The sequence below is a fragment of the Engystomops pustulosus genome, chromosome 1 (assembly GCF_040894005.1).
Source record: "Engystomops pustulosus chromosome 1, aEngPut4.maternal, whole genome shotgun sequence".
Classification (NCBI taxonomy): Eukaryota; Metazoa; Chordata; class Amphibia; order Anura; family Leptodactylidae; genus Engystomops; species Engystomops pustulosus.
The window spans coordinates 14,630,760-14,658,126 of record NC_092411.1 but is presented as its reverse complement, the minus strand read 5'-3'; the positions used below and the strand labels follow the sequence as shown (position 1 = coordinate 14,658,126).

General features: G+C 43.9%; 1 protein-coding gene across 2 annotated transcripts in view; it reads right to left on the bottom strand.

Moving 5' to 3' along the window:
- Nucleotides 1-13,338, bottom strand: part of ST8SIA3 (ST8 alpha-N-acetyl-neuraminide alpha-2,8-sialyltransferase 3) — a 186,649-nt gene extending 173,311 nt beyond the window's left edge. For both annotated transcript variants that reach the window (XR_011852997.1, XM_072133794.1), the window contains exons 1-3: nucleotides 12,778-13,338; nucleotides 3,109-3,231; nucleotides 879-1,436 (exon numbers count right to left, since the gene is read on the bottom strand). Coding sequence is in view for 1 of the 2 variants with exons in the window: in XM_072133794.1 (XP_071989895.1) it covers nucleotides 879-1,436; nucleotides 3,109-3,231; nucleotides 12,778-12,956 (860 nt within the window). In the remaining variant the exon portion in view is untranslated. The remainder of the gene's footprint in view (nucleotides 1-878; nucleotides 1,437-3,108; nucleotides 3,232-12,777) is intronic.
- Nucleotides 13,339-27,367: the final 14,029 nt, after the last annotated feature.

Genomic DNA, 27,367 nt, shown 5'->3' with positions numbered 1-27,367 from the left:
CATTTCAAAAAACAACATGTGACTTATCTGAGCTGCAGGCTGCCTCCATCTTTGTGCTCCTGTACAGCTTGTCCCTCCCCCACTGATGTCAGGCTGACCAGGCTGTGACCTCTGAGAAGGAGCAGGAGGTGGAGCTGTACAGGAGCACCAAGGTGGGGGCTGAGAACTGAGGAGTGAGTAATATAGACAAGGCACATGTTTTTTAAAATGCATCGAAACCAAAGTCCAGCCTCTATGACTACCCCAGGATTTTGTTAGGATGCAAGGTAAGTTATAACACACAATTATATTGTAATGCAAATGCTTAGAAAAGGCAGAAAGACTTGCACTACAGGTGTAATAAGCTTCTGCAACCTGTCTTTAGGGAAAATGAGGTCCCTGGTGACAGGTTCCCTTTAAGCACTGATTATAAGGAATGGCTATGGATGGGACCACAGATCCCTACAGTTAGAAGTTTGGATTTACTTTCACCTTTTAACATACTACATGATATTTAAAGGCTCATCAGAATCATGGACTGGATGGGTGAAGATCTTAGCAGTAAAACTGTCACCAATTGATGGGATAAATGATTGTTACCCTTAAGAGCTATAATTTAGTTTCCTAACAAGAGCTCTAGCTGGGATTGTATTCCCTGGGAAACAAAAGCTTTAAGTCCACTCCCCTAAAGTTGCGCCCTTCCCCAACAACCAGGACCTAGGGTACATGCCCTGACTATGTTCCCCAGATATTTGATGGCCAAACCATTCATCTTTTAGATTACGGAATATCCCACCAGTTGGAATCTCACCAATCACAATTTCATAGTATCTAGGACTTAACATTGATGGGATCACTGATCCCTACAAGTACCAGCTATAATCTTGACAGTCTCTTACCTGTTGACATGTTGCATGATATTCCCAGGCCAAGCCAACTGGACCTTGAGCTGTTCCCGATGCTCAACAAAAAAGTCGACCAGTGTTCTGGTGACCGTCGCCGAAGTATGAAAGAAAAAAGCGGGGATCCACAATATGGCGCCATCGAGCTTCTTCAAATGTAAGAAAAAATTGTTCCGATCTTGAATGGTCAGGAGGTTGTTGTAGTATTTCTCCAGGATGCTGGGATTGAATGTAGTCAGGTTGGTTTTCCTCCCGACGTCCTTCTGAAAAGCCTCCGTCGGAGCAAAGTTGCAACGAAAGACAAAGTCTGCGCTGTCTATCTCGGCCCCGCACTGGCTCTCCGTGAGGATCCCGCTGTTCCCTATCACAGCGCAAATGTTATAATGTTTGTTGAGAATGGGGGACACGTCTGGAAGAAGCGATCGAAAGTTATTGCTGATGGAGAACACATATTTGTGACTGGAGTAGTCGTAATGCATGAGCTGACCCGTTCGTACACTGGTCTTGGTCAGAGAAAAATTTCTGATGACGTCCACGTTCTGAAGGATTTCTCTTCTAAAATCACATAATGGAAAAAAAAAACTTAACACGATTGTCCCAAAAACTTTTATCTTAACAAATCCCAATTCATATAGTGTTGTCTCAACATAACCTAAGGTTGAACCTGAACTGCAGGTCCAAACCAAACCGCTAGTCGGGAACATTAAAGAAAATGGGCCTGGAGGCCCTTTGTTTCTGAGGGGCCCCGATTCATAGGGTCATCGTTATTGGTTAGTTTGTAAGATATTCCCTCTATAATGTCCTCACCATATAGACCATATACTCGGGTGAGGAATTTTCAATTACAATCTCTTAAAAGCCTGAAAATATTCAAGACTTCCGAAATCAGACATCAACATCAGAAACCTCATCATCAAACCCGTTTCTCAAAATGAACACCCTTAACTGTAGACCCCCCCAGACCCGACCTTATAGTTAACACTGAAGCCCAGATGCAAAATTCATGCTTGAACATTAAAACTCCAGGACCTAAAATTTCACACCAGATTCAGATTCAGATGCAGGTTCCCTAATTTCAGAGAACCTAAATATAGGCAGTCCCCTACTTAAGAACACCTGACTTACATACGACCCCTAGTTACAAACGGACCTCTGGGTGTTGGTAATTTACTGTACTTTAGTCCTAGGCTACAATAAACAGCTATAACAGTTATCAAGTGTATCAACAATTAAGCTTTATTGTTTATCCTGGTTCTGATGACAATCCAACATTCTTAAAATTCTTAAAATTCAAAAATTTTTTGTCTGGGCTTACAATTATAAAATATACAGTTCCGACTTACATACAAATTCAACTTAAGAACAAACCTACTGACCCTATCTTGTATGTAACCCGGAGACTGCCTGTATTCAGATCCAGATATTATAATTAAGACCTCAAAAAAGACCCAAGTATTCACACTCAAGCCCCCAAAATTTTACCCAGACCATATCCCTGAATTGAGACCCCAGGCCAAAATCATAATTCAAATCTAGACCCCCAGCATTTGGATCCAAGACCCTGGAATTCAGAGCCTAATACTCAAATTCTAGATCAAATAATTCAGATGAAAAGCCGTGATTAAGATCCTAGGCTAGACCCGATATTTCAGGCCCCCAAACAATTAGCCACCAGCTATAAGAGCTAAAGGGGTGATGGGAGAAAGAAGACGGTAGTTATTTGGGGCAATATGTATGGATTGCAGCACAGTGACTTAGTGGTTTGCATTGCAGCCTTGCAGCGCTGGGGCCCTGGGTTCAAGTTCCAGGGTAAACATCTGCAGAGAGTTTGTATGTTCTCTCCGTGTTTGCGTGGGTTTTCTCCGGGTCCTCCGGTTTCCTCCCACACTCCAAAACATACTGGTAGGCTGATTAGATTGTGAGCCCCATTGGGGACAGGGACTCATTTGGAAAGCTCAGTGCAGCGCTGCGTAATCTGTGTGTGCACTATATAAATAAAGGAATTATTATTGATTGAATTTTTTAAATAAAGTTTAAATTGTATTTCTGAGACAAAAAAATTGCACTTAAGTGAAATTTGAGACTGTTGGCAACTATATTGTTACCAAGAAGTAAGTGGGAGCAGGTTGACATGGAATATGGCCGGATGTCATAGGTAAAGCTAGTCATAGGGAAAATATAAGATGTGACCAGGGCCCTGTGAGGGTTGTGATGTGTAGCCACTTACCTCTGACGAGCGAACGCCGTCCGGTTGAACACCCACTTGGCTGGTTTTTCTTGTAGTTCTTGTGTCAATGAATTTGTTATTGGAACAAAAGACGGGTCCAAAAACTTCATAGCAAACTGGGACCTGGCAGAAAAGAAGGAGATTATCATCACTTTTTCCTTATAATAAGCAAAATTATAGATCATAGAACTTTGGAATTAAAACTCTGTATTTTCTTATTGTACATTTTTTAAAATTCTGTTTTTATGGTGATGGCAGTGGACGTTAAACTTCATGATTTATAGATCTGCTTTACAGCTGTCACACTGATAGCTGTGGCGTGGAGATGACTGTAGACTGTTGTGAGCATGCTCTTTCACTAGTACAGATGTTGGACAGTGTGCAGAGTGCTCCTTTAAATATAGAGACGTATATAGCGGCATACTCCCGCCCTACGTGATTGGCTGACCACAGGGGGCGACCCACATGAATCACAAGTGTACCGGGACAGGAAACATTTGCGCTGTTCACCCCTCACCCCCCACACCTCCCTTTCCGTCGGGTTTTCCGAATTTTTCCGTTTCGCCCTAAATTGCCCCGGGTTTTTGGTGCACGCGATCGGATTCTGGCGCATTGGCGCCGGCTTGCACGCAACAGAAATGGGGGGTGTGGCCTTCGGACAACCTGACGGATTCGGACAATGCACAAGATTTAACATTTAGAATTGTGTTGCAAGACACACACTTACAAGTACCGGGAAGAAGATGGTGAACTCCGGCGGACCTCGGCGGGGAAGCAACGGATGCAGAAACTTGGCCGCACGATCTTCATGAATGGCGCCGAACTTCATCCTCATCGGACCGTCCGAATCGGGGATCGCGACAGAACCAGGTAAGTAAATTTGCCCCAATATCTTTTGACTTTTGTTTTTTTTTGCATCTAAAAAACTCTTTCCATTGACTTTATCCACTGTTTTTGCGGTGGGTTGCCCAGGAGACCAGGTCACATGGGGACAGATATCTGCATTTTTAAGGTAAATGTGTCGCGGAGAGCTTTATACTGTGCAAGATGAAGATGTTGCAAAATTGGCACAATTTCTGGTGCAAATCAAGACACGCACCAGAGAAGAAAACCCAAATTCACGAACAAGCAAGTAAAAAAAAATTAAATCTCCACTATAAGGGCCACTGCATGTAGACTATAGGGGCTCCACCAAACACTAAGAGGCCACATTTCCTATTTTGTGGGCTGTTTGGAAATGACAAACCTTCAACCATAAAATACCATTAAAATATCATCAGATCACGTAAGATGTATCGTCAACAAGATCTAATAATCTACTGTATAATATTGTAATTGTCCTATATGAAATAGATTGTAATATCAAATGATTACTCTATTCACTTGCAAATGAAAATCTTTGGGGCCCATTATAAAGGGTCAGAACCTGGGGCCCACCGGAGGATTCTCCGAGGCTCCGGTGGGCCAGTCCGACACCGCCCGCCTACAAGTCTAGAATCACTTCCTACATCTGGTACTAGAATCAACTCCTTGGGAATTGGAGGATGTGTCCCTTCTGCTGCTTTCTGCTACTTTCAATCTGCGGTTTCAGGACCATGTACAAGAATTTCATGGATGAAGGTCCTTCTCAGGATAAGATTTGGTGGGTGGTTATGGTGGCCATGGGCCCCCTAGAAGGCTTGGGCCTAGGCTTCCACCCAATCCACTCAGTAGAGTGTCCATAGGAACTCAGGATGACATAGGAACTGAGGTCCCTGGAAAATGAAAGCGAAACCTATCATCCATGGAGGCCAATTATTGGATGAAGTCCATACATAAAAAAGGGCTGAAGAGCAACTTTTATTTTAGATGATTATGAAATCCCACCAACCTTTTAGGTCAACCACTACAATCCCTGGAGGGGTTGTCAGTGTTTTTTTGTCAATGCTCATGGGTTGTAACTTGTAACATATTATGACAACACAAAACTCTAGACCTTGCTGGATGAGGAATGACGTGTAACAATATGGAAAATCCTCTGGAGCAATGGTTTTTATCTGTGCCTCTACAGCTGCAGGGAAACCACAACCCCCATTATGGACCCCACTGCTGTATGGTGGAAGTCTACAATGGCCCTGATTCACTAAATGGTGTAATAACCTCATGCATTGTGCTGCTGGATGATAATGGCGCTTGTAGTGTCACTGGCAGCAATGGAGAAGCTTGTCCCCAGCTGTTCCTAAACAATGACTTGTGTTCCCCAGAAGCTCTCCAGTTGTTTAGCTTAATCTGCTCAAACCCGAGGATTTATATGATACACGTGACTGGAATTGCGCCCGCACCACTGGTTAATGCTCGCTTTTAATCTAAACCGGCACAGCAGCTGCCAAATGCCAGATTACACGTGTTTTATCAGTGTGTTCTCTTATAGGAGGAAGGACGACAATGAGGACGGGGGAGGGGGTGGAGATCAGAGATACAAGGTATCCGCACCACTGTCCAATATACAAAAACTCACTGCTAAAAGTTATATTATGTATGACATCACCAATGTATAACCGCAGACTGTTCCACCACGTATGACCACACCTAGGTATGACCACAGAGTGTAATATCATGTATGACCACACCTAGGTATGACCACAGAGTGTGCCATCATGTATGACCACACCTAGGTATGACCACAGAGTGTAATATCATGTATGACCACACCTAGGTATGACCACAGAGTGTAATATCATGTATGACCACACCTAGGTATGACCACAGAGTGTGCCATCATGTATGACCACACCTAGGTATGACCACAGAGTGTGCCATCATGTATGACCACACCTAGGTATGACCACAGAGTGTGCCATCATGTATGACCACACCTAGGTATGACCACAGATGATATGATGATACCTAGGTATGACCACAGCTTGTACCATCATTTATGACCACACCAAGGTATGACCACAGAGTATGCTATCATGTATGATCACACCTAGGTATTATAGCCCCTACAAGCAGAGTTGGACTGGCAGGTGTTGGGCCTACCAGAGGTTGTGATCTTGAGGGCCCACCCTTCAACCATAAAATACCATTAAAAGATCATCAGATCACGTAAGATGTATCGTCAACAAGATCTAATAATCTACTGTATAATAATCTACAGGTTGACCACATAAATTGAGAACCGCACAGTGTTCCATCATGTATAATCCCATCAAAGTATGACCACAGAGTGTAACATCATGTATGACAGGACCTAAGTATGACCACAGAGTGTACCATCATGTATGACAGGACCTAAGTATGACCACAGAGTGTACCATCATGTATGACAGGACCTAAGTATCACCACAGAGTGTACCATCATGTATGACAGGACCTAAGTATGACCACAGAGTGTACCAACATGTATGACAGGACCTAAGTATGACCACAGAGTGTACCATCATGTATGACAGGACCTAAGTATGACCACAGAGTGTACCATCATGTATGACAGGACCTAAGTATGACCACAGAGTGTACCATCATGTATGACAGGACCTAAGTATGACCACAGAGTGTACCATCATGTATGACAGGACCTAAGTATGACCACAGAGTGTACCATCATGTATGACAGGACCTAAGTATGACCACAGAGTGTACCATCAGGTATGACCACACCTAGGTATGACCACAGGGTGTAATATCATGTATGAGCACACCAAGGTATGACCTCAGAGTGTTTCATCATGTATGATTACACAAATTTATAACCACATTGTTGCAAGATCATGTATCACCACATAAGTGTTTGACCTCAAAGCTTTCTATGGTGTACAAGCACATGAAAGCTCTGACCACAGAGTGTTCCATCATGTGTGCCCAAACAAAAGTATGAGCAGAGAGTGATCCCTCATGTAAGACCACACCAATGTGTCACCACAGAGAGTTCTACCATGTATGACCACACCAATGTGTCACCACAGAGCGTTCCACCATGTATGACCACACCAATGTGTCTCCACAGAGCGTTCCACCATGTAAGACCACACCAATGTGTCACCACAGAGCGTTCCATCATGTATGACCACACCAATGTGTCTCCACAGAGCGTTCCATCATGTATGACCACACCAATGTGTCTCCACAGAGCGTTCCACCATGTAAGACCACACCAATGTGTTACCACAGAGCGCTCCACCATGTAAGACCACACCAATGTGTCTCCACAGAGCGTTCCACCATGTAAGACCACACCAATGTGTCACCACAGAGCGTTTCACCATGTAAGACCACACCAATGTGTCACCACAGAACGTTTCACCATGTAAGACCACACCAATGTGTCACCACAGAGCGTTCTACCATGTATGACCACACCAATGTGTCACCACAGAGCGTTCCACCATGTAAGACCACACCAATGTGTCACCACAGAGCGTTTCACCATGTAAGACCACACCAATGTGTCACCACAGAACGTTTCACCATGTAAGACCACACCAATGTGTCACCACAGAGCGTTCCACCATGTAAGACCACACCAATGTGTCACCACAGAGCGTTTCACTATGTAAGACCACACCAATGTGTCACCACAGAGCGTTCCACCATGTATGACCACACCAATTTGTCACCACAGAGCGTTCCACCATGTATGACCACACCAATGTGTCTCCACAGAGCGTTCCACCATGTATGACCACACCAATGTGTCACCACAGAACGTTTCACCATGTAAGACCACACCAATGTGTCACCACAGAGCGTTCCACCATGTATGACCACACCAATTTGTCACCACAGAGCGTTCCACCATGTATGACCACACCAATGTGTCACCACAGAGCGTTCCACCATGTGAGACCACACCAATGTGTCACCACAGAGCGTTCCACCATGTAAGACCACACCAATGTGTCACCACAGAGCGTTCCACCATGTAAGACCACACCAATGTGTCACCACAGAGCGTTCCACCATGTAAGACCACACCAATGTGTCACCACAGAGCGTTCCACCATGTAAGACCACACCAATGTGTCACCACAGAGCGTTCCACCATGTAAGACCACACCAATGTGTCACCACAGAGCGTTCCACCATGTAAGACCACACCAATGTGTCACCACAGAGCGTTCCACCATGTAAGACCACACCAATGTGTCACCACAGAGCGTTCCACCATGTAAGACCAGGCTTTTCAATCGTCTAAAGATATGTCTACATTACAAGGTATAGCCACATGTTCTTCACTCTTTGGAGGTTAGAAGGTTGTAGCTGTCACATGCAGCAGATTATGAACCCGTGTTGCAGTACCAGTTTGACTTGGGTATACTCCTGAAGTTGTTATTGTAAAGCAACCCATCTATATTCAGCATTTTCCCCTGTTCAGTGATCACCAGGCCACTCAGTAGTGGAGAGGTCCCATTATAGGTAACAACTGGCCCAGTATCGGGCAAGCCAAGGTCAGGGCAAGTAGAGTATAACCCTAGTCAGAAGGAAGGTCAGGGCTTGTAGCACAGATTTGTAGTCAGCAATAGTGGAGGTTGTCAGGATAGTACATCTGCACAGGAACATGATGGATTAAAGGAACAAGTAACGAAACAGTGAACAAGCAGGAATGCAAGAAAGCCCAGTACTGATCCAGTAATCAGCACCAACAGGTGACTTACGAAACAGTAGCTGAAACTGGATATTTGTATGGAATGTGGTCCAATCATGACCTTTGGTATCCTTTCTATAGATTTGTATCATACTGAAGAATGGATTTAATGATACAATGTAGCAAACGATCAGAACAGCTTTGTGCTTCTTCTGGACCTGCAAATCCCACCAACCGGACTGACCAATCATCTCATGTGTCCAGGAGAAGTAGCAGATTGTAGTTAACTTCCCAATCCTTTTCTTCTTAGGAAGCATTCTACTAGGGGAATCAGGCAAGACACCTACTTAAAGGGTATGGCCAATATTGGGGCACATGGTAGCGATGAGACTAGATAAGACAATTAGGCCAATGTTTTCATGCTCTTTGTATAATGGTGAATAGAGATATCTGAGCATATACCGGGCCAACTCTACATCCATCCAGAAAGTGGCGCCCAGTGTCTGCCACATTAGGATGTAGACTGGGGATCCCAACTGTGCAAATAGGACCCAGGTCTTTTGGGAATGCAATACATACCCGAGATAGGGTGATAACGAATCAAGATGCTGCTGAAATCATTGGTATAGGTCCAAGATGGAGAGCCATGTCATCATATGTCATATGCCACGTATACACTGGCTGTGCACTAGTCATTGGTGCTCATAATTTTACTGGAAACAGTCAGTAAGCTTTGCAAAGGATAGCAGACATAAGCTGCTATAATGCAGATAATTTTTCTTATATTATATTATATTACTTTAAAGTTTTGAGTCAGCAAAACACTTCAGAAAATATCTGCAGCCAGCAGAATAGTGATTGCAGCTCTGGAGTATGATAGAGCATGTAACTCAGGATCAGTACAGGATAAGTAATGTCATGTATGTACACAGTGACTGCACCAGCAGCAGAATAGTGAGTGCAGCTCTGGAGTATAATACAGGATGTAACTCAGGATTAGTACAGGATAAGTAATGTCATGTATGTACTGCACCAGCAGCAGAATAGTGAGTGCAGCTCTGGGGTATAATACAGGATGTAACTCAGGATCAGTACAGGATAAGTAATGTCATGTATGTACACAGTGACTGCACCAGCAGCAGAATAGTGAGTGCAGCTCTGGGGTATAATACAGGATGTTACTCAGGATCAGTACAGGATAAGTAATGTCATGTATGTACACAGTGACTGCACCAGCAGCAGAATAGTGAGTGCAGCTCTGGGGTATAATACTGGATGTAACTCAGGATCAGTACAGGATAAGTAATGTCATGTATGTACACAGTGACTGCACCAGCAGAATAGTGAGTGCAGCTCTGGAGTATAATACAGGATGTAACTCAGGATCAGTATAGGATAAGTAATGTCATGTATGTACACAGTGACTGCACCAGCAGCAGAATAGTGAGTGCAGCTCTGGAGTATGATAGAGAATGTAACTCAGGATCAGTACAGGATAAGTAATGTCATGTATGTACTGCACCAGCAGCAGAATAGTGAGTGCAGCTCTGGGGTATAATACAGGATGTAACTCAGGATCAGTACAGGATAAGTAATGTCATGTATGTACACAGTGACTGCACCAGCAGCAGAATAGTGAGTGCAGCTCTGGAGTATAATACAGGATGTAACTCAGGATCAGTACAGGATAAGTAATGTCATGTATGTACACAGTGACTGCACCAGCAGCAGAATAGTGAGTGCAGCTCTGGAGTATAATACAGGATGTAACTCAGGATCAGTACAGGATAAGTAATGTCATGTATGTATACAGTGACTGCACCAGCAGAATAGTGAGTGCAGCTCTGGAGTATAATACAGGATGTAACTCAGGATCAGTATAGGATAAGTAATGTCATGTATGTACACAGTGACTGCACCAGCAGCAGAATAGTGAGTGCAGCTCTGGAGTATGATAGAGAATGTAACTCAGGATCAGTACAGGATAAGTAATGTCATGTATGTACTGCACCAGCAGCAGAATAGTGAGTGCAGCTCTGGGGTATAATACAGGATGTAACTCAGGATCAGTACAGGATAAGTAATGTCATGTATGTACACAGTGACTGCACCAGCAGCAGAATAGTGAGTGCAGCTCTGGAGTATAATACAGGATGTAACTCAGGATCAGTACAGGATAAGTAATGTCATGTATGTACACAGTGACTGCACCAGCAGCAGAATAGTGAGTGCAGCTCTGGAGTATAATACAGGATGTAACTCAGGATCAGTACAGGATAAGTAATGTCATGTATGTACACAGTGACTGCACCAGCAGAATAGTGAGTGCAGCTCTGGAGTATAATACAGGATGTAACTCAGGATCAGTATAGGATAAGTAATGTCATGTATGTACACAGTGACTGCACCAGCAGCAGAATAGTGAGTGCAGCTCTGGAGTATAATACAGGATGTAACTCAGGATCAGTACAGGATAAGTAATGTCATGTATGTACACAGTGACTGCACCAGCAGAATAGTGAGTGCAGCTCTGGAGTATAATACAGGATGTAACTCAGGATCAGTATAGGATAAGTAATGCCATGTATGTACACAGTGACTGCACCAGCAGCAGAATAGTAAGTGCAGCTCTGGAGTATAATACAGGATGTAACTCAGGATCAGTACAGGATAAGTAATGTCATGTATGTACACAGTGACTGCACCAGCAGCAGAATAGTGAGTGCAGCTCTGGAGTATAATACAGGATGTAACTCAGGATCAGTACAGGATAAGTAATGCCATGTATGTACACAGTGACTGCACCAGCAGCAGAATAGTGAGTGCAGTATGTGACACATTTCATTATGATTCAAGTATCAGTAGGTGCTGGAAAATGTAGATATAAATATGATTCATCCATGAATTTGTCAAATGTACTTTAACCTTTTATTTGACAATCCACATGTTTGGGAGTAACTTGCTCATTGGCTGGAATCTGACTGCTAAGACCAATCACAAGAACAATGGTCCCTTGTATCCCAGAAAGAATGGAGGCCATGTCTGGTGCCATTGTCGGAGGCATAACTGAAAGGTGCTGGGCCCCAATGCAAAATCTGTACCAGACTCCCAACTATGATGTACAGGTGTCCTCATATAGGACCTTACGTGTCCCCTAAGGCATTTTTTTCCCAGATATGATGGCACCTCTGTACTCCCCCACTATAGGCTCCTGATGTAGACCCCTGAGTCTCGTAGAGAATAAACAGAGCGAACGAGCATGCACTTACCCCTTTGAGTTGTAACAAGTTTGTTCTGCCATTACAACTTCCATGTCCATATTTATCCAGCTTTCCTAGCGTCCTGCAGGCACCCTCACTGCCCCTCTATCACTATATTGCTTGTCAGGTTCACTTTCCTGAACTTTAGGGATTTCTCTATTAACTGTACATTTTAATGGCCGCACGTCTTATGTTGTGTAATTAATTACAGATTTTGTTTTGTAATTTTCTTAACGAGTTTCTATTCATATTCCCATATGATGGATTCCCAGTGGACTAAAATATATATAATTAGAAAATATAATTAATATTATTAATACAGAAACCCAGTCTTCACCCACTCCATTGTCAGAGGTGAGAAGAGCCCCAAACCCTCCTATGCTGCATGATCCTCTTCTATCCAACCCAGTTACGGAACTACAACTCCCAGCATACCCTGTAGTACTGCAAGAACAACTGGCGATTGTTCACCTGTAGTGTATAGCCTCATTCCTGCCTATATCAGCACCTGGGACAGCAGCACCTCCACTGCCATCCAGTTCTGCATCCCCTCCCCCAGCAAGCAGAGGAAGGGAAGGGTTAATTCTAGCATGATGTCACCTCTGTGGATGAGACAGGGAGGAGCTGGTGATTATAACAGCACTGTGTATTATATGATGACCTGTTATCATGAGAGCATAGCCCACTATACAGCGCCTGCGCCAGGCTGATGCCCAGGGAATGTATATGAGGCAGGCACCATGATGCCCATCTACCCCTGCAATAGCCAGGGCCCCCTCTCTCCCCACTACAGATACATTGTATCCCCTCCCTCCTGATAAAATGTATCAATGTGCCACCTACCTGAATCCTGCATGGAACATGTACATCCTGGGGCCCCCAGGGCTGGCATATTTGGGGGTGGTGAAGATATTGTCCTTCTTCAGGGACACATAGCTGATGAGGGAGAGGATGAGGAGGGCAACGCTCAGCATCACCAGACCCAGCACACTTGCCACCCTCACCATCTTGCAGATTCTCATCCCTGCTCAATGCAGCAACCACATAAGAAGTAGGTCGATGGGGGAGACAAGAAAGAAGAAGGAGATAATCCACAGGGAGAGCCCAGAGCCAGGGAGATTTAGCAGAAAGATGGAGGGCAGAGCTGCACAGGGGAAATGGCAGCTGATGCGTCTGTGCTGCTGCTAGGAGCCCCCCTCATTGTGCCCTGCCAGCTGCCAGCCTGCAAGAATGGAGCAGCTCTGTGCAGGCCACTCATCTAGGGGAGAAAAAAGCAAAGGAAACCCCCCATACAGCCCAGGAATCCCCTCACACAGCCCAGCTCTCCATATGGATGGTAGGAGGAGGCAGGGGGCATGCGTACTGCAGCTCAGCTCCAAGGGTTTCCTCTGCCAAGGATGCCACAGACAGCAAGTCTGCCCTCACACCTCAGGATTTCTCACCATCACACTCACAATTAGGTCTAAAAGCTTCAGTGTGAAAAAAAAAAAAATCAGTAATGGATTTTATTGTGGGATGGTTTGTAAATATTTGTGAAAATGTTACAATTGCAAATGATACATAGTAATAATAACAGATGTTATAGGGAAATAGATGTGAACTGCATAATGCAAAATGATACATCATACACAATGATACAATGTATGAATAACAATGGTACAAAATTATACCTCTTACAGAATGATGATATGTGGAAATATCATAGTTACTAAATGATACAAAGTACAAAATGATATTATGTATATTAATGTTACAAAACTATGCGTGATTTAAAATATTAAAATATTGGGGCTTATTTACTAACGGTCCATGGATGCACTTTCGCCGGATTTTCCGATGTTTTTGGGATTTGCGCTGTGGCAGGTATCTAACAGGGGATTGTGTCGCACGCGATCGGATTGTGGTGCGGCTGTGCTGCTTTCATGTGACAGAAATCGGGGGTCGGGCCGTCCGATGATCCGACTGATTCGGACTGAGTGCGGGATTTAAGATTCAAATTGTGTCGCAAGCCCAAGCACTTACATGCACCAGGAAGAAGATGGTGAACTCTGTCGGACCTGAGCGGGGAAGCGACACATGCAGGATATCGGGCGCACGATCTTAGTAAATTGTGGCACAGGGCATTCCGATCGGACAATGCACTTTCGGGGAACGCGTCAGGATGGGTAAGTAAATGTGCCCCATTTTGTTTTTGTTTTCAATTAGAGATTAGCAAATCATTTAAAATGTCGAATGTCTAATTAGTCTGTACTGATGTCGCTCCAATTTTCCTGGAATTTGGTATGGTGGGTTTGGAAAGTATTCAGACCCCTTTAAAATGTTCACTCTTTGTTTCATTGTAACCAATTGGTAATATCCAAAAAGTTCTTATTTTTTTCTCGGTAATGTACACTCTGCCCCATCGTGACTGAAATGTAGAGATTTTTGCTACTTAATCCATTAAACAGGAAAACTGAAATATGACATGGTCCTAATTATTGAGACCCTGTGCTGTGACCCTCATATTTAACTCACATGCTGTGCATTTCCATCTATGCTCCTTTAGATGGTTCTACTCCTTCATTGGAGTTCAGCTTTGTTTAATTAAACTGATTGGACCTGATTAGGAAAGGCTCACACCTGTATTTTTAAGACTCGCAGCTCACAGTGCATGTCAGAGCATATGAGAATCATGAGGTCTAAGGAACTGCCCAAGGAGCTCAGAGACAGAATTATGTCAAAGCACATATCTAGCCAAGGTTACAAAAGAATTTCTGCAGCACTCAAGGTTCATAGGAGCACAGTGGCCTCCATAATCCTTCAATGGAAGAAGATTGGGAAGACCACAACTCTTCCTTGACCTGGCCTTCCAGCTAATCTAAGCAATTCTGGTAGAAGAGCCTTGGTGAAAGAAATAAAGAAGAACCCCAAGATCACTGTGACTGAACTATAAAACACATGAAGGAATCCCAGACTATGAGAAATATGATTCTCTGGTCTGATGAGACCAAGATTAAACTTTTTGGTGTTAATTCTACGCGGTGGAGAAAACTAGGCGCCGTTCAACACCTGCCAAATACAATCCCAGCAGTGACACATGGGGGGGGGGCAGGACCACTGGGTGTAATGGAAGTAGAGATGAATGCAGCCAAGTACAGAGGTATCCTGGATGAGAACCACTTCCAGATGCTCCGGACCTCAGACTGGGCCGAACCTTTCAACAAGACAATGACCCTAAGCACAAGCTAAAATAACACAGCAGAGGCTTCAGAACATCTCTGTGACCATTCCTGACCGGTCCAGCAAGAACCCCAACCTAAACCCAATGGAGCATCTCTGGAGAGACTGGGAAATGGTCACCACCATGTTCACCATTCAGCCTGAGGGAACTGGAGAGGATCTGCAAGGAAGAGGCAGAGGATCCCCAAATCCAGGGGTGAGGAACTTGTAGCATCTTCCCAAGAAGACTCCTGGCTGCACCAGCTCCAAAGCCTCTACTCATCACTGAGCAAAGGGGCCGAATATTTATCCCCGGGGGCCGAATACTCATTACTACGGGAGATTTTAGATTTTCTCGTTTAATAAATTAGCAAAAGTATATACATTTTTGTTTTTTTTTCTATCAAGATGGGGGCAGAGTGCACGTTAACCCTTACAGGACTCGTCCGCTCATTGCAAAAGCGATAACAAAGATGCATAGGGGCTTGTTATCTGCGGGACAATTGTACTTTTTAGTGGCGCCATTTTATATTCCATGCAATGTACTGGAAAACTGGAAAAAAAAAAAAACTGATTGCGGTGAAATTGCCAGAAATAACATTTGCTGCTTTTTGGTGTGGGCTCTGTTTTTGGTGTGGGCTCTGTTTTTGGTGTGGGCTCTGTTTTTGCGGCTTTCATTCTGTGCTTCTAATGACACTTCCCCATTAATTGATGGGTTGTTACAATCTCAGGGATACCAAATCTATATAGGTTTTGTTAGGTTTTAGAAGGGTTTTAAAAAATTCAATTCTTTTGTACAAATAGACTTTAATTGCCATTTTGCCAAATCCTGAAACCAATAACTTTTTCACACTTTGGTGTACGGACCTGTGTAAGGTGTCATTTTTTGCGATACATTCTGGCGTTTTAATTTATATCAATTTGGGAATTATATGACTGTTTGATCATTTTTTATTCAAATATTTATGGATAGAAAAATGTCGAAAAAGGGACGATTCGGACATGTGGACGCTATTTTCCGTTACAGTGTTCATGGCTGGGAATAATTAGATAGAACGGGCATTTTGGGATGTGGAAATACCTATCATGTTTATGATTTTTACTGTTTATTTTTATATGTGTTCTAGGGAAAGGAGGTGATTTAAACTTTTCCTTTTTTAAAATTTTCTAAATTATTATTAAAAAATTTTTTACTATTATTTTAGACCCTCTTGGGTACTTAACCCTGTGGGGTCTGATTGCTCATACTAAACAATGCAATACTACTGTACTGCCGTGTATTGTAATTTTACTGCTGATCTGATTAGAGATCACTATCCATGGCAGGCCTATTAGTCTATTTGAGACTGTAGGCTTCCATGGCAACGGATCGCTAGCTTCCAATGATGTCACAGGGCGCGGCGATTGGCCATCTAAGATGACGGCGCCAACTAGCAAGTAAGTTACAGTAGGTGCTGCAGTCGGATACAGGCGATAGTCACCCGCTCTGTTTGGAGAGAGCGCAGCCCTTGAGTTTTCTCCATACACCCCTCACAACACCAGGACGTAATAGTACGGTGCGTAAAGGGGTTAATAAGCAAAAAAAAACTTTTTCGATCTTACCAATTTGATCTTAAAAATGGAAATTCAGTGACCCTCCCCAAAAAAAGTTGTCAATGTCAGAAAATGTGCAATATTGTGACCAAAAATGCTTGCTAAAAAAAGGCAGAGAACCAATAATAAATAATAAACAATATGGGGCAGATTTATCAAGTGTCTGAAAGTCAGAATATTTCCAGTTGCCCATGGCAACCAATCACAGCTCAGCTTTTATTTTACCAGTGCTCATGAATATTTTAAAGGGGATCTGTGATTGGTTGCCATGGGCAACTGGAAATATTCTGACTTTCAGACACTTGATAAATCTGCCCCTATATGTTACACAGCTAGATGATAACTATATATAATGATATAATATCAGAATATTGGGGCGCATTTACTTATGCGTCTGCTGGAGTTCCCAAAAAGTGTATTGTCCGACGATCATATACTGGCCGCGATTCACTATGATTGTGTGCCTGATATCCTGCATGCAGGGGTGTGCCAACCATTAGAGAGACGTTACCCTCACCCCCCCCCCCCCCCCGGGCCCCGACCAGATCCTTCATGTTGGTTTGGTGTGAAAATAAAGCAATGCAAAATGCAAATAGCGCACCGCCGTGTAGTATAAAATGCATACAGCGTGCCGCCATGTAGTATAAAATGCATACAGCGTGCTGCCATGTAGTATAAAATGCATACAGCGTGCTGCCATGTAGTATAAAATGCATACAGCATATCGCCATTTAGTATAAGGGGGAATGGGGCAGAGGGGAACGGGAGCAGGGCAGTGGCAGACCGGAGCTGCAGGGGGTGTGTCAGCCTGGGCAGCGGCATGGGCGGTCAGGCGGACGGAAGCATGGGCGGGTGGATGAAAGCAAGGGCCGGTGGACGGAAGCATGGGCAGACGGACAGACAGCAACACGGGCGGGCGTTCCAGTGGCAGCATAGGCGGACTGGTGGGCGGCAGTACGGACGAGCTGGCGCACAACGCCGCCCCCTCGTCCAGCAGGTGGCGCGCCGCCTGAGGCAAGAGTTTCAACTCGCCTCATGGCAGGTGCGCCCGTGCCTGCATGTGTCGCTTCCCTGCTCAGGTCCCCGGAGTTCACCTTCTTCTTCCTGGTGCATGTAAGTGCATTGTCTTGTGACACAATTTGTGTGTTGTCCGAATCAGTCAGATCGTCCGACAGCTGCCCCCTGATGAAAGTGCGATTCGTGACCCTTAGTAAATAAGCCCCAATATGTAAAAAAGTATAAAGTTAGAAAATAAACAGTGTAATAAACAATAACAAAAGTAATTATATCCTGCCACCAGCAGCATCAGGAAATCCCTGGAGAGTACATAATGATCAGGTGTTTTTTTTCCAAAATCTGTACAAATAATTGATTTTTTCTTTTAAGTGGAGGAGTTTTTGTAGATTATTGGGAATGCAATTATCCTTACAGTTCGTAGCAGTTTATACTTTTAGCAGGTATCTGTGCTGGAGACAGATATTAATAATTCTCATTAGGGAAATAAATGGGATCTTAAATCACAAAATAACACATTCTCTGTTCACTGTTATTAACAAAACTTCAGCATATCACAGATATGATTCCAACCTGTCTCTATCAGTCCTGGTATACACAATTTTGGTTGCCCCTGGATCCGACCGTAAATCTTTAATCTTCTATGATCGGGCAGGGCAGCTTCTTCTCATGAGTAGCTTCTCCTGTCTGCACGATGCAGTGTGATTTCTGCCCCTGCCCTTCCATTACAAGACCAGCTCAGACACAGGCACTTCCTGCCCGCAAGCAGCAGTGTGCACAGACTTACTCTACAAGCTACAGATAAGATAAGGTCTTTATTGCAGGGGAAGGAGGCACATAGCAGAGCTGACTGAGTGTGTTATAGCTGAGATAGCAGACTGTCATTGTGTGTTATGTCCATCTCAAGGAACTTATCGTCTCATCTTTGATCTGTCTCATCTCTTTTTCTATGTGTCAGATACTAGTAGAATGTTCAGAAGCTCAATAAAAGTGTATATAAACCTGCACCCTGATAATCTAAGCACATTGTCAGCTCACAGCATCTCATAGCACAGAGGGATCATGAAGTTTCTTACACTGACCATCACTGAGTGATAGGAGTTAAAACAGCAATAAAACTGAGTAATATTGTAAATTAAGGGGTTAAAATCATCTTTATTGTGCACACATTATGAGGGGGTTATAATTTCAGAACTTGGAAAACCCATTTAAAGACATCATCTACACAGAGTACTGTGGTGCAATTGTACATTGGTATCATGACTGGCCAGTTAGATCCCCCACTAACTAGTCACGCCTTTTCTTGGTAAGTGATTAGTCCTTTGCCATCTTAATAAATTGTATGTGTGCCATAGTCCCTGCTCCGGGGCCAATCCCAACTAGTTGCATTGTTATGGTTGTGATTCACACTTTTCTTGTGCATGCTCCATTGTCCCTACTCCCATCCTCCCTGGTGGCGGCAGGATTGCTACAGGAGGAGTCATTGAGCAAGAAGAATTTGAATTACCGTCCTGACAGCAGGGTTAGTTAGGCTTGGAGACTGCCCAACAGAAGGAGGGAAGAAGTGGCAACAGCGCATGCGCAATCTTTAGGAGCCACTGAGCGAGAACAATGGGAGCCACCACCACGACACTGTGATAAGCTTGATGACTGTGAAGCTTCAGAGGCCGAGCCTAAATAGTTACGCTGATGTGGTGCTCATCCACATTCTTCTTGCGCATGCGCCAAGGTTGTAGCTTCCATCCACCCGACAGGATTGCTACAGGAGGAGTCCCTGAGCAAGAAGAATTTGAATTACCACCACAACAGCGAGACTAGTTAAGCTTAGAGACTGCCTATCAGAAGGAAGGGAACAGGGGCAACAGCGCATGCACAATCATTAGGACCATTAAGGTTGAAAAATGGGAATCACTACCATGACATCATGACTAGTTAGGCTTGGTGACTGTTAGGTTTCAGAGGTCAATCTTAACTAGTCACGCTGTTATGGTTGTGATTTATATTCTTCTCACACATGCGCCATTGTCCCGGCTTTCATCCTACCTACTGCTATCGGGCTTAGGGAATACTTGTGCACATGCGCCTACCTTCTGCACTCTCTAGCCAAAATACCCACTGCCTCCATGCAGGCCTAGTAACCACATGAGGTACATGTTTTGGTATTGTTATAAACTTTGGTATTAGACTACTATCAAGATACTCGCATCATCCCAGGACCGCCCACCTGACACAAGGTGGCTAATTAGCATAAGAGAACTAAGAAAAATTCTAACTATGCAGGAAGCTAAAATCGGAGCTAAAAATCTGAATTGTTCCAGGTGTTGAAAAGTAAAATATATAACCCAAAGATAGAACCTGATAACAGCTTGTAGGATCTATAACTAAGTAAAAGTTTGTAAGTTTTCAGAATGTGGATACCAGTCTCCATTGTAATAATGTTTATACATGCAAAAAGTGATGTCTATCCTTCCCCAGTAGTAACATATCTGCATTACTTTTTGGACCCCATGCTCCTTCTCAGGGGCCTGCACTTTGATTTGCACAACATTGCCTCCTTCTGATCCCTGGATATGGCTGTTACCACCACGGGCTCCCCATCCATCACCCAGGGACTAATCTTATAGACACTCAGGGGTTGCCCCAGGGAGATCCAGTATATCAGCCTCTCCCTCCATATTTCTTGCACACACCACCTGCTGGAGACCTGCCAGGCTGTAGGACAGCCCTCCGGTCCCCATACCAAGCACCGTGACTCTAGCGTGCCTAGGCCGCAACCGCCAGCCACTCCGGTATTCTGGGCCCCGGCTGTCTCCAGGCCCCAAGAAAAGGCTAGGCCCCTGGGGGATGTTGCACTTAACTCCTACTATGCTCTGATAGTATTCGTGATTTTTAACAACGGCTTAATATCCACAGGCATCTAAAGAGTCTTTAGGAGCACAGTGTGGATTTAATGTAAATCTTCTCAATCCCCTGTCTATGTATTGACTATTGGGTTCCTCTGCTGATCCCATTTCCCAAACCACAGAACATGTGTATCCTCAATAACATCTAAGAGATTGCTTGTATTTTATTTTACAAAAATCTTTAATTTGTTGATCAATAACTCCCATGCTAATAGCTCTTTGAAACATTACATCTATTTAGATTGTGAGGGCGGGGGCGCTGCGTTATCCTGGTGTTATTCTGCTCGGGGGTCTCCGCTATCCTCTAATGCCCCTGCCAGTTACTAACATTGTTCTACTGCAAAGTACGAGCAGGTAACAATGTAACCCACCTGCACTATGGAGCATCACATGCAGGACAGTCACTGCTGAAAAGCAGAAAACTCCATAGGATTATTATGTTATATTGAGCAGGGCCAGAGTGAGGAGCAGCTAAATATCTAGGCCACCAATCAGACATAGGATACCATTTTTTGACTTAAAAAAAAACAAAAAACAAACTATACACAGTTTAAGGGAATAAACAATTAGAACAACAATAATTGTTCAATTACCTTTATTTGTTACATATTACATCCTTCTACATCACTGTGTGTATTATCCCTGTACTGTGACATCACTGTGTGTATGATCCCTGTACTGTGACATCACTGTGTGTATAATCCCTGTACTGTGACATCACTGTGTGTATTATCGCTGTACTGTGACATCACTGTGTGTATTATCCCTGTACTGTGATATCACTGTGTGTATTATCCCTGTACTGTGACATCACTGTGTGTATTATCCCTGTACTGTGACATCACTGTGTGTATTATCCCTGTACTGTGATATCACTGTGTGTATTATCCCTGTACTGTGACATCACTGTGTGTATTATCCCTGTACTGTGACATCACTGTGTGTACTATCCCTGTACTGTGACATCACTGTGTGTATTATCGCTGTACTGTGACATCACTGTGTGTATTATCCCTGTACTGTGACATCACTGTGTGTATTATCGCTGTACTGTGACATCACTGTGTGTATTATCGCTGTACTGTGACATCACTGTGTGTATTATCCCTGTACTGTGACATCACTGTGTGTATTATCCCTGTACTGTGATATCACTGTGTGTATTATCCCTGTACTGTGACATCACTGTGTGTACTATCCCTGTACTGTGACATCACTGTGTGTACTATCCCTGTACTGTGACATCACTGTGTGTATTATCGCTGTACTGTGACATCACTGTGTGTATTATCCCTGTACTGTGACATCACTGTGTGTATTATCGCTGTACTGTGACATCACTGTGTGTATTATCCCTGTACTGTGACATTACTGAGTGTATTATCCTGTACTGTGACATCACTGTGTGTATTATCTCTGTACTGTGACATCACTGTGTGTATTATCCCTGTATTGTGACATCACTGTGTGTATTATCCCTGTACTGTGACATAACCGTGTGTATTATCTCTGTACTGTGACATCACTGTGTGTATTATCTCTGTACTGTGACATCGCTGTGTGTATTATCTCTGTACTGTGACATCACTGTGTGTATTATCCCTGTACTGTGACATCACTGTGTGTATTATCCCTGTACTGTGACATCACTGTGTGTATTATCGCTGTACTGTGACATCACTGTGTGTATTATCCCTGTACTGTGACATTACTGAGTGTATTATCCTGTACTGTGACATAACTGTGTGTATTATCTCTGTATTGTGACATCACTGTGTGTATTATCCCTGTATTGTGACATCACTGTGTGTATTATCCCTGTACTGTGACATCACTGTGTGTATTATCCTTGTACTCTGACATCACTGTGTGTATTATCCCTGTACTGTGACATCACTGTGTGTATTATCCCTGTACTGTGACATTACTGTGTGTATTATGCCTGTACTGTGACATTACTGAGTGTATTATCCTGTACTGTGACATCACTGTGTGTATTATCCCTGTACTGTGACATTACTGTGTGTATTATGCCTGTACTGTGACATTACTGAGTGTATTATCCTGTACTGTGACATCACTGTGTGTATTATGCCTGTACTGTGACATCACTGTGTGTATTATGCCTGTACTGTGACATTACTGAGTGTATTATCCTGTACTGTGACATCACTGTGTGTATTATCCCTGTACTGTGACATTACTGTGTGTATTATGCCTGTACTGTGACATTACTGAGTGTATTATCCTGTACTGTGACATCACTGTGTGTATTACCCCAGTACTTTGACATAACTGTGTGTATTATCCCTGTACTGTGACATCACTGTGTGTATTATCCCTGTACTGTGACATCACTGTGTGTATTATATCTGTACTATCACATCACTGTGTGTATTATCCCTGTACTGTGACATCACTGTGTGTATTATCCCTGTACTGTGACATCACTGTGTGTATTATCCCTGTACTGTGACATCACTGTGTGTAATATCTCTGTACTGTGACATCACTGTGTGTATTATCCCTGTACTGTGACATCACTGTGTGTATTACCCCTGTACTGTGACATCACTGTGTGTATTATCCCTGTACTGTGACATTACTGTGTGTATTATCCCTGTACTGTGACATCACTGTGTGTGTTATCTCTGTAATGTGATATCACTGTGTGTATTATCTCTGTACTGTGACATCACTGTGTTTATTATCCCTGTAATGTGACATCACTGTGTGTATTATCCCTGTACTGTGACATCACTGTGTGTGTTATCCCTGTACTGTGACATCACTGTGTGTATTATCCCTGGGATGTGACATCACTGTGTGTGTTATCTCTGTACTGTGACATCACTGTGTGTATTATCCCTGTACTGTGACATCACTGTGTGTATTATCTCTGTACTGTGACATCACTGTGTTTATTATCCCTGGATGTGACATCACTGTGTGTGTTATCTCTGTACTGTGACATCACTGTGTGTATTATCCCTGTACTGTGACATCACTGTGTGTATTATCTCTGTACTGTGACATCACTGTGTTTATTATCCCTGTACTGTGACATCACTGTGTGTTATCCCTATGATGTGACATCACTGTGTGTATTATCTCTGTACTGTGACATCACTGTGTGTATTATCCCTGTACAGTGATATCACTGTGTGTATTATCCCTGTGATGTGACATCACTGTGTGTATTATCCCTGTACTGTGACATCACTGTGTGTAGTATCCCTGTACTTTGACATCACTGTGTGTATTATCCCTGTGATGTGACATCACTGTGTGTATTATCTCTGTACTGTGACATCACTGTGTGTAATATCCCTGTACTGTGACATCGCTGTGTGTATTATCCCTGTACTGTGACATCACTGTGTGTAATATCCCTGTACTGTGACATCAGTGTGTGTATTATTCCTGTACTGTGACATCAGTGTGTGTATTATACCTGTACTGTGACATCACTGTGTGTAATATCCCTGTACTGTGACATCACTGTGTGTATTATCCCTGTACTGTGACATCACTGTGTGTATTATCGCTGTACTGTGACATCACTGTGTGTATTATTCATGTAATGTGACATCACTGTGTGTATTATCCCTGTACTGTGACATTACTGTGTGTATTATCCCTGTACTGTGACATCACTGTGTGTATTACCCCAGTACTTTGACATCACTGTGTGTATTATATCTGTACTATCACATCACTGTGTGTATTATCCCTGTACTGTGACATCACTGTGAGTATTATCCCTGTACTGTGACATCACTGTGTGTATTCTCGATGTACTGTGACATCACTGTGTGTATTATCTCTGTATTGTGACATCACTGTGTGTATTATCCATGTACTGTGACATCACTGTGTGTATTATCCCTGTACTGTGACATTACTGTGTGTATTATCCCTGTACTGTGACATCACTGTGTGTATTATCCCTGTACTGTGACATCACTGTGTGTAGTATCCCTGTACTTTGACATCACTGTGTGTATTATCCCTGTGATGTGACATCACTGTGTGTATTATCTCTGTACTGTGACATCACTGTGTGTAATATCCCTGTACTGTGACATCGCTGTGTGTATTATCCCTGTACTGTGACATCACTGTGTGTAATATCCCTGTACTGTGACATCAGTGTGTGTATTATTCCTGTACTGTGACATCAGTGTGTGTATTATACCTGTACTGTGACATCACTGTGTGTAATATCCCTGTACTGTGACATCACTGTGTGTATTATCCCTGTACTGTGACATCACTGTGTGTATTATCGCTGTACTGTGACATCACTGTGTGTATTATTCATGTAATGTGACATCACTGTGTGTATTATCCCTGTACTGTGACATTACTGTGTGTATTATCCCTGTACTGTGACATCACTGTGTGTATTACCCCAGTACTTTGACATCACTGTGTGTATTATATCTGTACTATCACATCACTGTGTGTATTATCCCTGTACTGTGACATCACTGTGAGTATTATCCCTGTACTGTGACATCACTGTGTGTATTCTCGATGTACTGTGACATCACTGTGTGTATTATCTCTGTATTGTGACATCACTGTGTGTATTATCCCTGTACTGTGACATCACTGTGTGTATTATCCCTGTACTGTGACATTACTGTGTGTATTATCCCTGTACTGTGACATCACTGTGTGTATTATCCCTGTACTGTGACATCACTGTGTGTATTATCCCTGTGATGTGACATCACTGTGTGTATTATCTCTGTACTGTGACATCACTGTGTGTAATATCCCTGTACTGTGACATCGCTGTGTGTATTATCCCTGTACTGTGACATCACTGTGTGTAATATCCCTGTACTGTGACATTACTGTGTGTATTATCCCTGTACTGTGACATCACTGTGTGTATTATCCCTCTACTGTGACATCACTGTGTGTGTATTATTCCTGTACTGTGACATCAGTGTGTGTATTATCCCTGTACTGTGACATCACTGTGTGTGTATTATTCCTGTACTGTGACATCAGTGTGTGTATTATACCTGTACTGTGACATCACAGTGTGTAATATCCAGGGGCGGACTGGCCATTGTACCCACCGGGAATTTTCCCGGTGGGCCGGTCGGTCCTGGGCCGGTGTGGGGCCGGTCCGGAGCTGGTGCGGGGCCGGTCCGCACTCCCTACAACTTTTCATCTAATCTATAGTACCTGCATCGTACGATCGTTCGATGCAGGTACTATTGATTAGTACACAGACGCAGCGCAGCACCGCTGCTTCAGCGTCTGTGTATAAAGGGCAGCTACACAGGTCGCGCAATTGACGTCATTGCGCGACCTGTGTAGCCTGGAGGAGGCTGGCACTTACCGTGTCAGCTGTCCGGCCCTCCCTGCAGCTCCGCGGCTTGGTGTTGAGGCGCGGAGCAGTGACGTCACTATCCCGCGCCTCTACACCAAGCCACAGAAGACCGAGGGAAGAAACCTGTGCTTAAAAGGGTGAGTATGATGTTTTGTTTTTTTTTTAATGATAGAATGGGGACAATAATTATTTCTGGGGCGGGAGGGGGGTGCATTAAGGCTGGCAGGAGGCATAAATTATAGGTCTGGGCAGGGGGGGAAGGCATTAATTATATGTCTGGGGCGGGGGGGGGGCATTAGGGCTGGCAGGGTTCATAAATTATATGTCTGGGGCAGGGGGGGGCATTAATTATATGTCTGGGGTGGGGGGGGGGGTGCATTAAGGCTGGCAGGGGGCATAAATTATAGGTCTGGGGCAGGGGGGGGCATTAATTATATGTCTGGGGCGGGGGGGAGGGCATTATTCTATATCTGGGGCTGGTAGGGGGCATAAATTATATGTCTGGGGCGGGGGGGGGGCATTAATTATATGTCTGGGGCAGGGGGCATTATTGTATATCTAGGGCTGGCAGGGGGCATACATTATATGTCTGGGGCGGGGGGAGGGCATTATTCTATATCTGGGGCTGGTAGGGGGCATTAATTATATGTCTGGGACGGGGGGGGGGCATTAATTATATGTCTGGGGCAAGGGGCATTATTGTATATCTAGGGCAGGCAGGGGGCATAAATTATATGTCTGGGGCAGGGGCATAAATTATATGTCTGGGGCGGGGGGGGGCATTATTGTATATCTAGGACTAGCAGGGGGCATTAATTCTACATCTGGGGCTGGCAAGGGGCATCAATTATATGGTGGGGGCATTATTGTATATCTGGAGCTGGCAGGGGGCATTAATTATATGTCGGGGTCATTATTCTATATCTTGGGCTGGCGGGGGCATTAATTATATGTCTGGGGCGGGGGGGCATTATTCTATGTCTGGGGTAGGTTGGGGCCATTATTCTATTTCTGGGGCAGGCTGGGGGTATTAATTCTATGTCTGGGGCAGGCGGGTGCCATTAATTCTATGTCTGGGGCGGGCTGGGGCCATTAGTTCTATTTCTGGGGTAGGCTGGGGCCATTAGTTCTATTTCTGGGGCAGGCTGGGGCCATTAATTCTATGTCTGGGGTAGGCTTGGGCCATTAATTCTATGTCTGGGGTAGGCTGGGGCCATTAATTCTATGTCTGGGGTAGGCTTGGGCCATTAATTCTATGTCTGGGGTAGGCTTGGGCCATTAATTCTATGTCTGGGGTAGGCTGGGGCCATTAATTCTATGTCTGGGGTAGGCTTGGGCCATTAATTCTATGTCTGGGGTAGGCTTGGGCCAT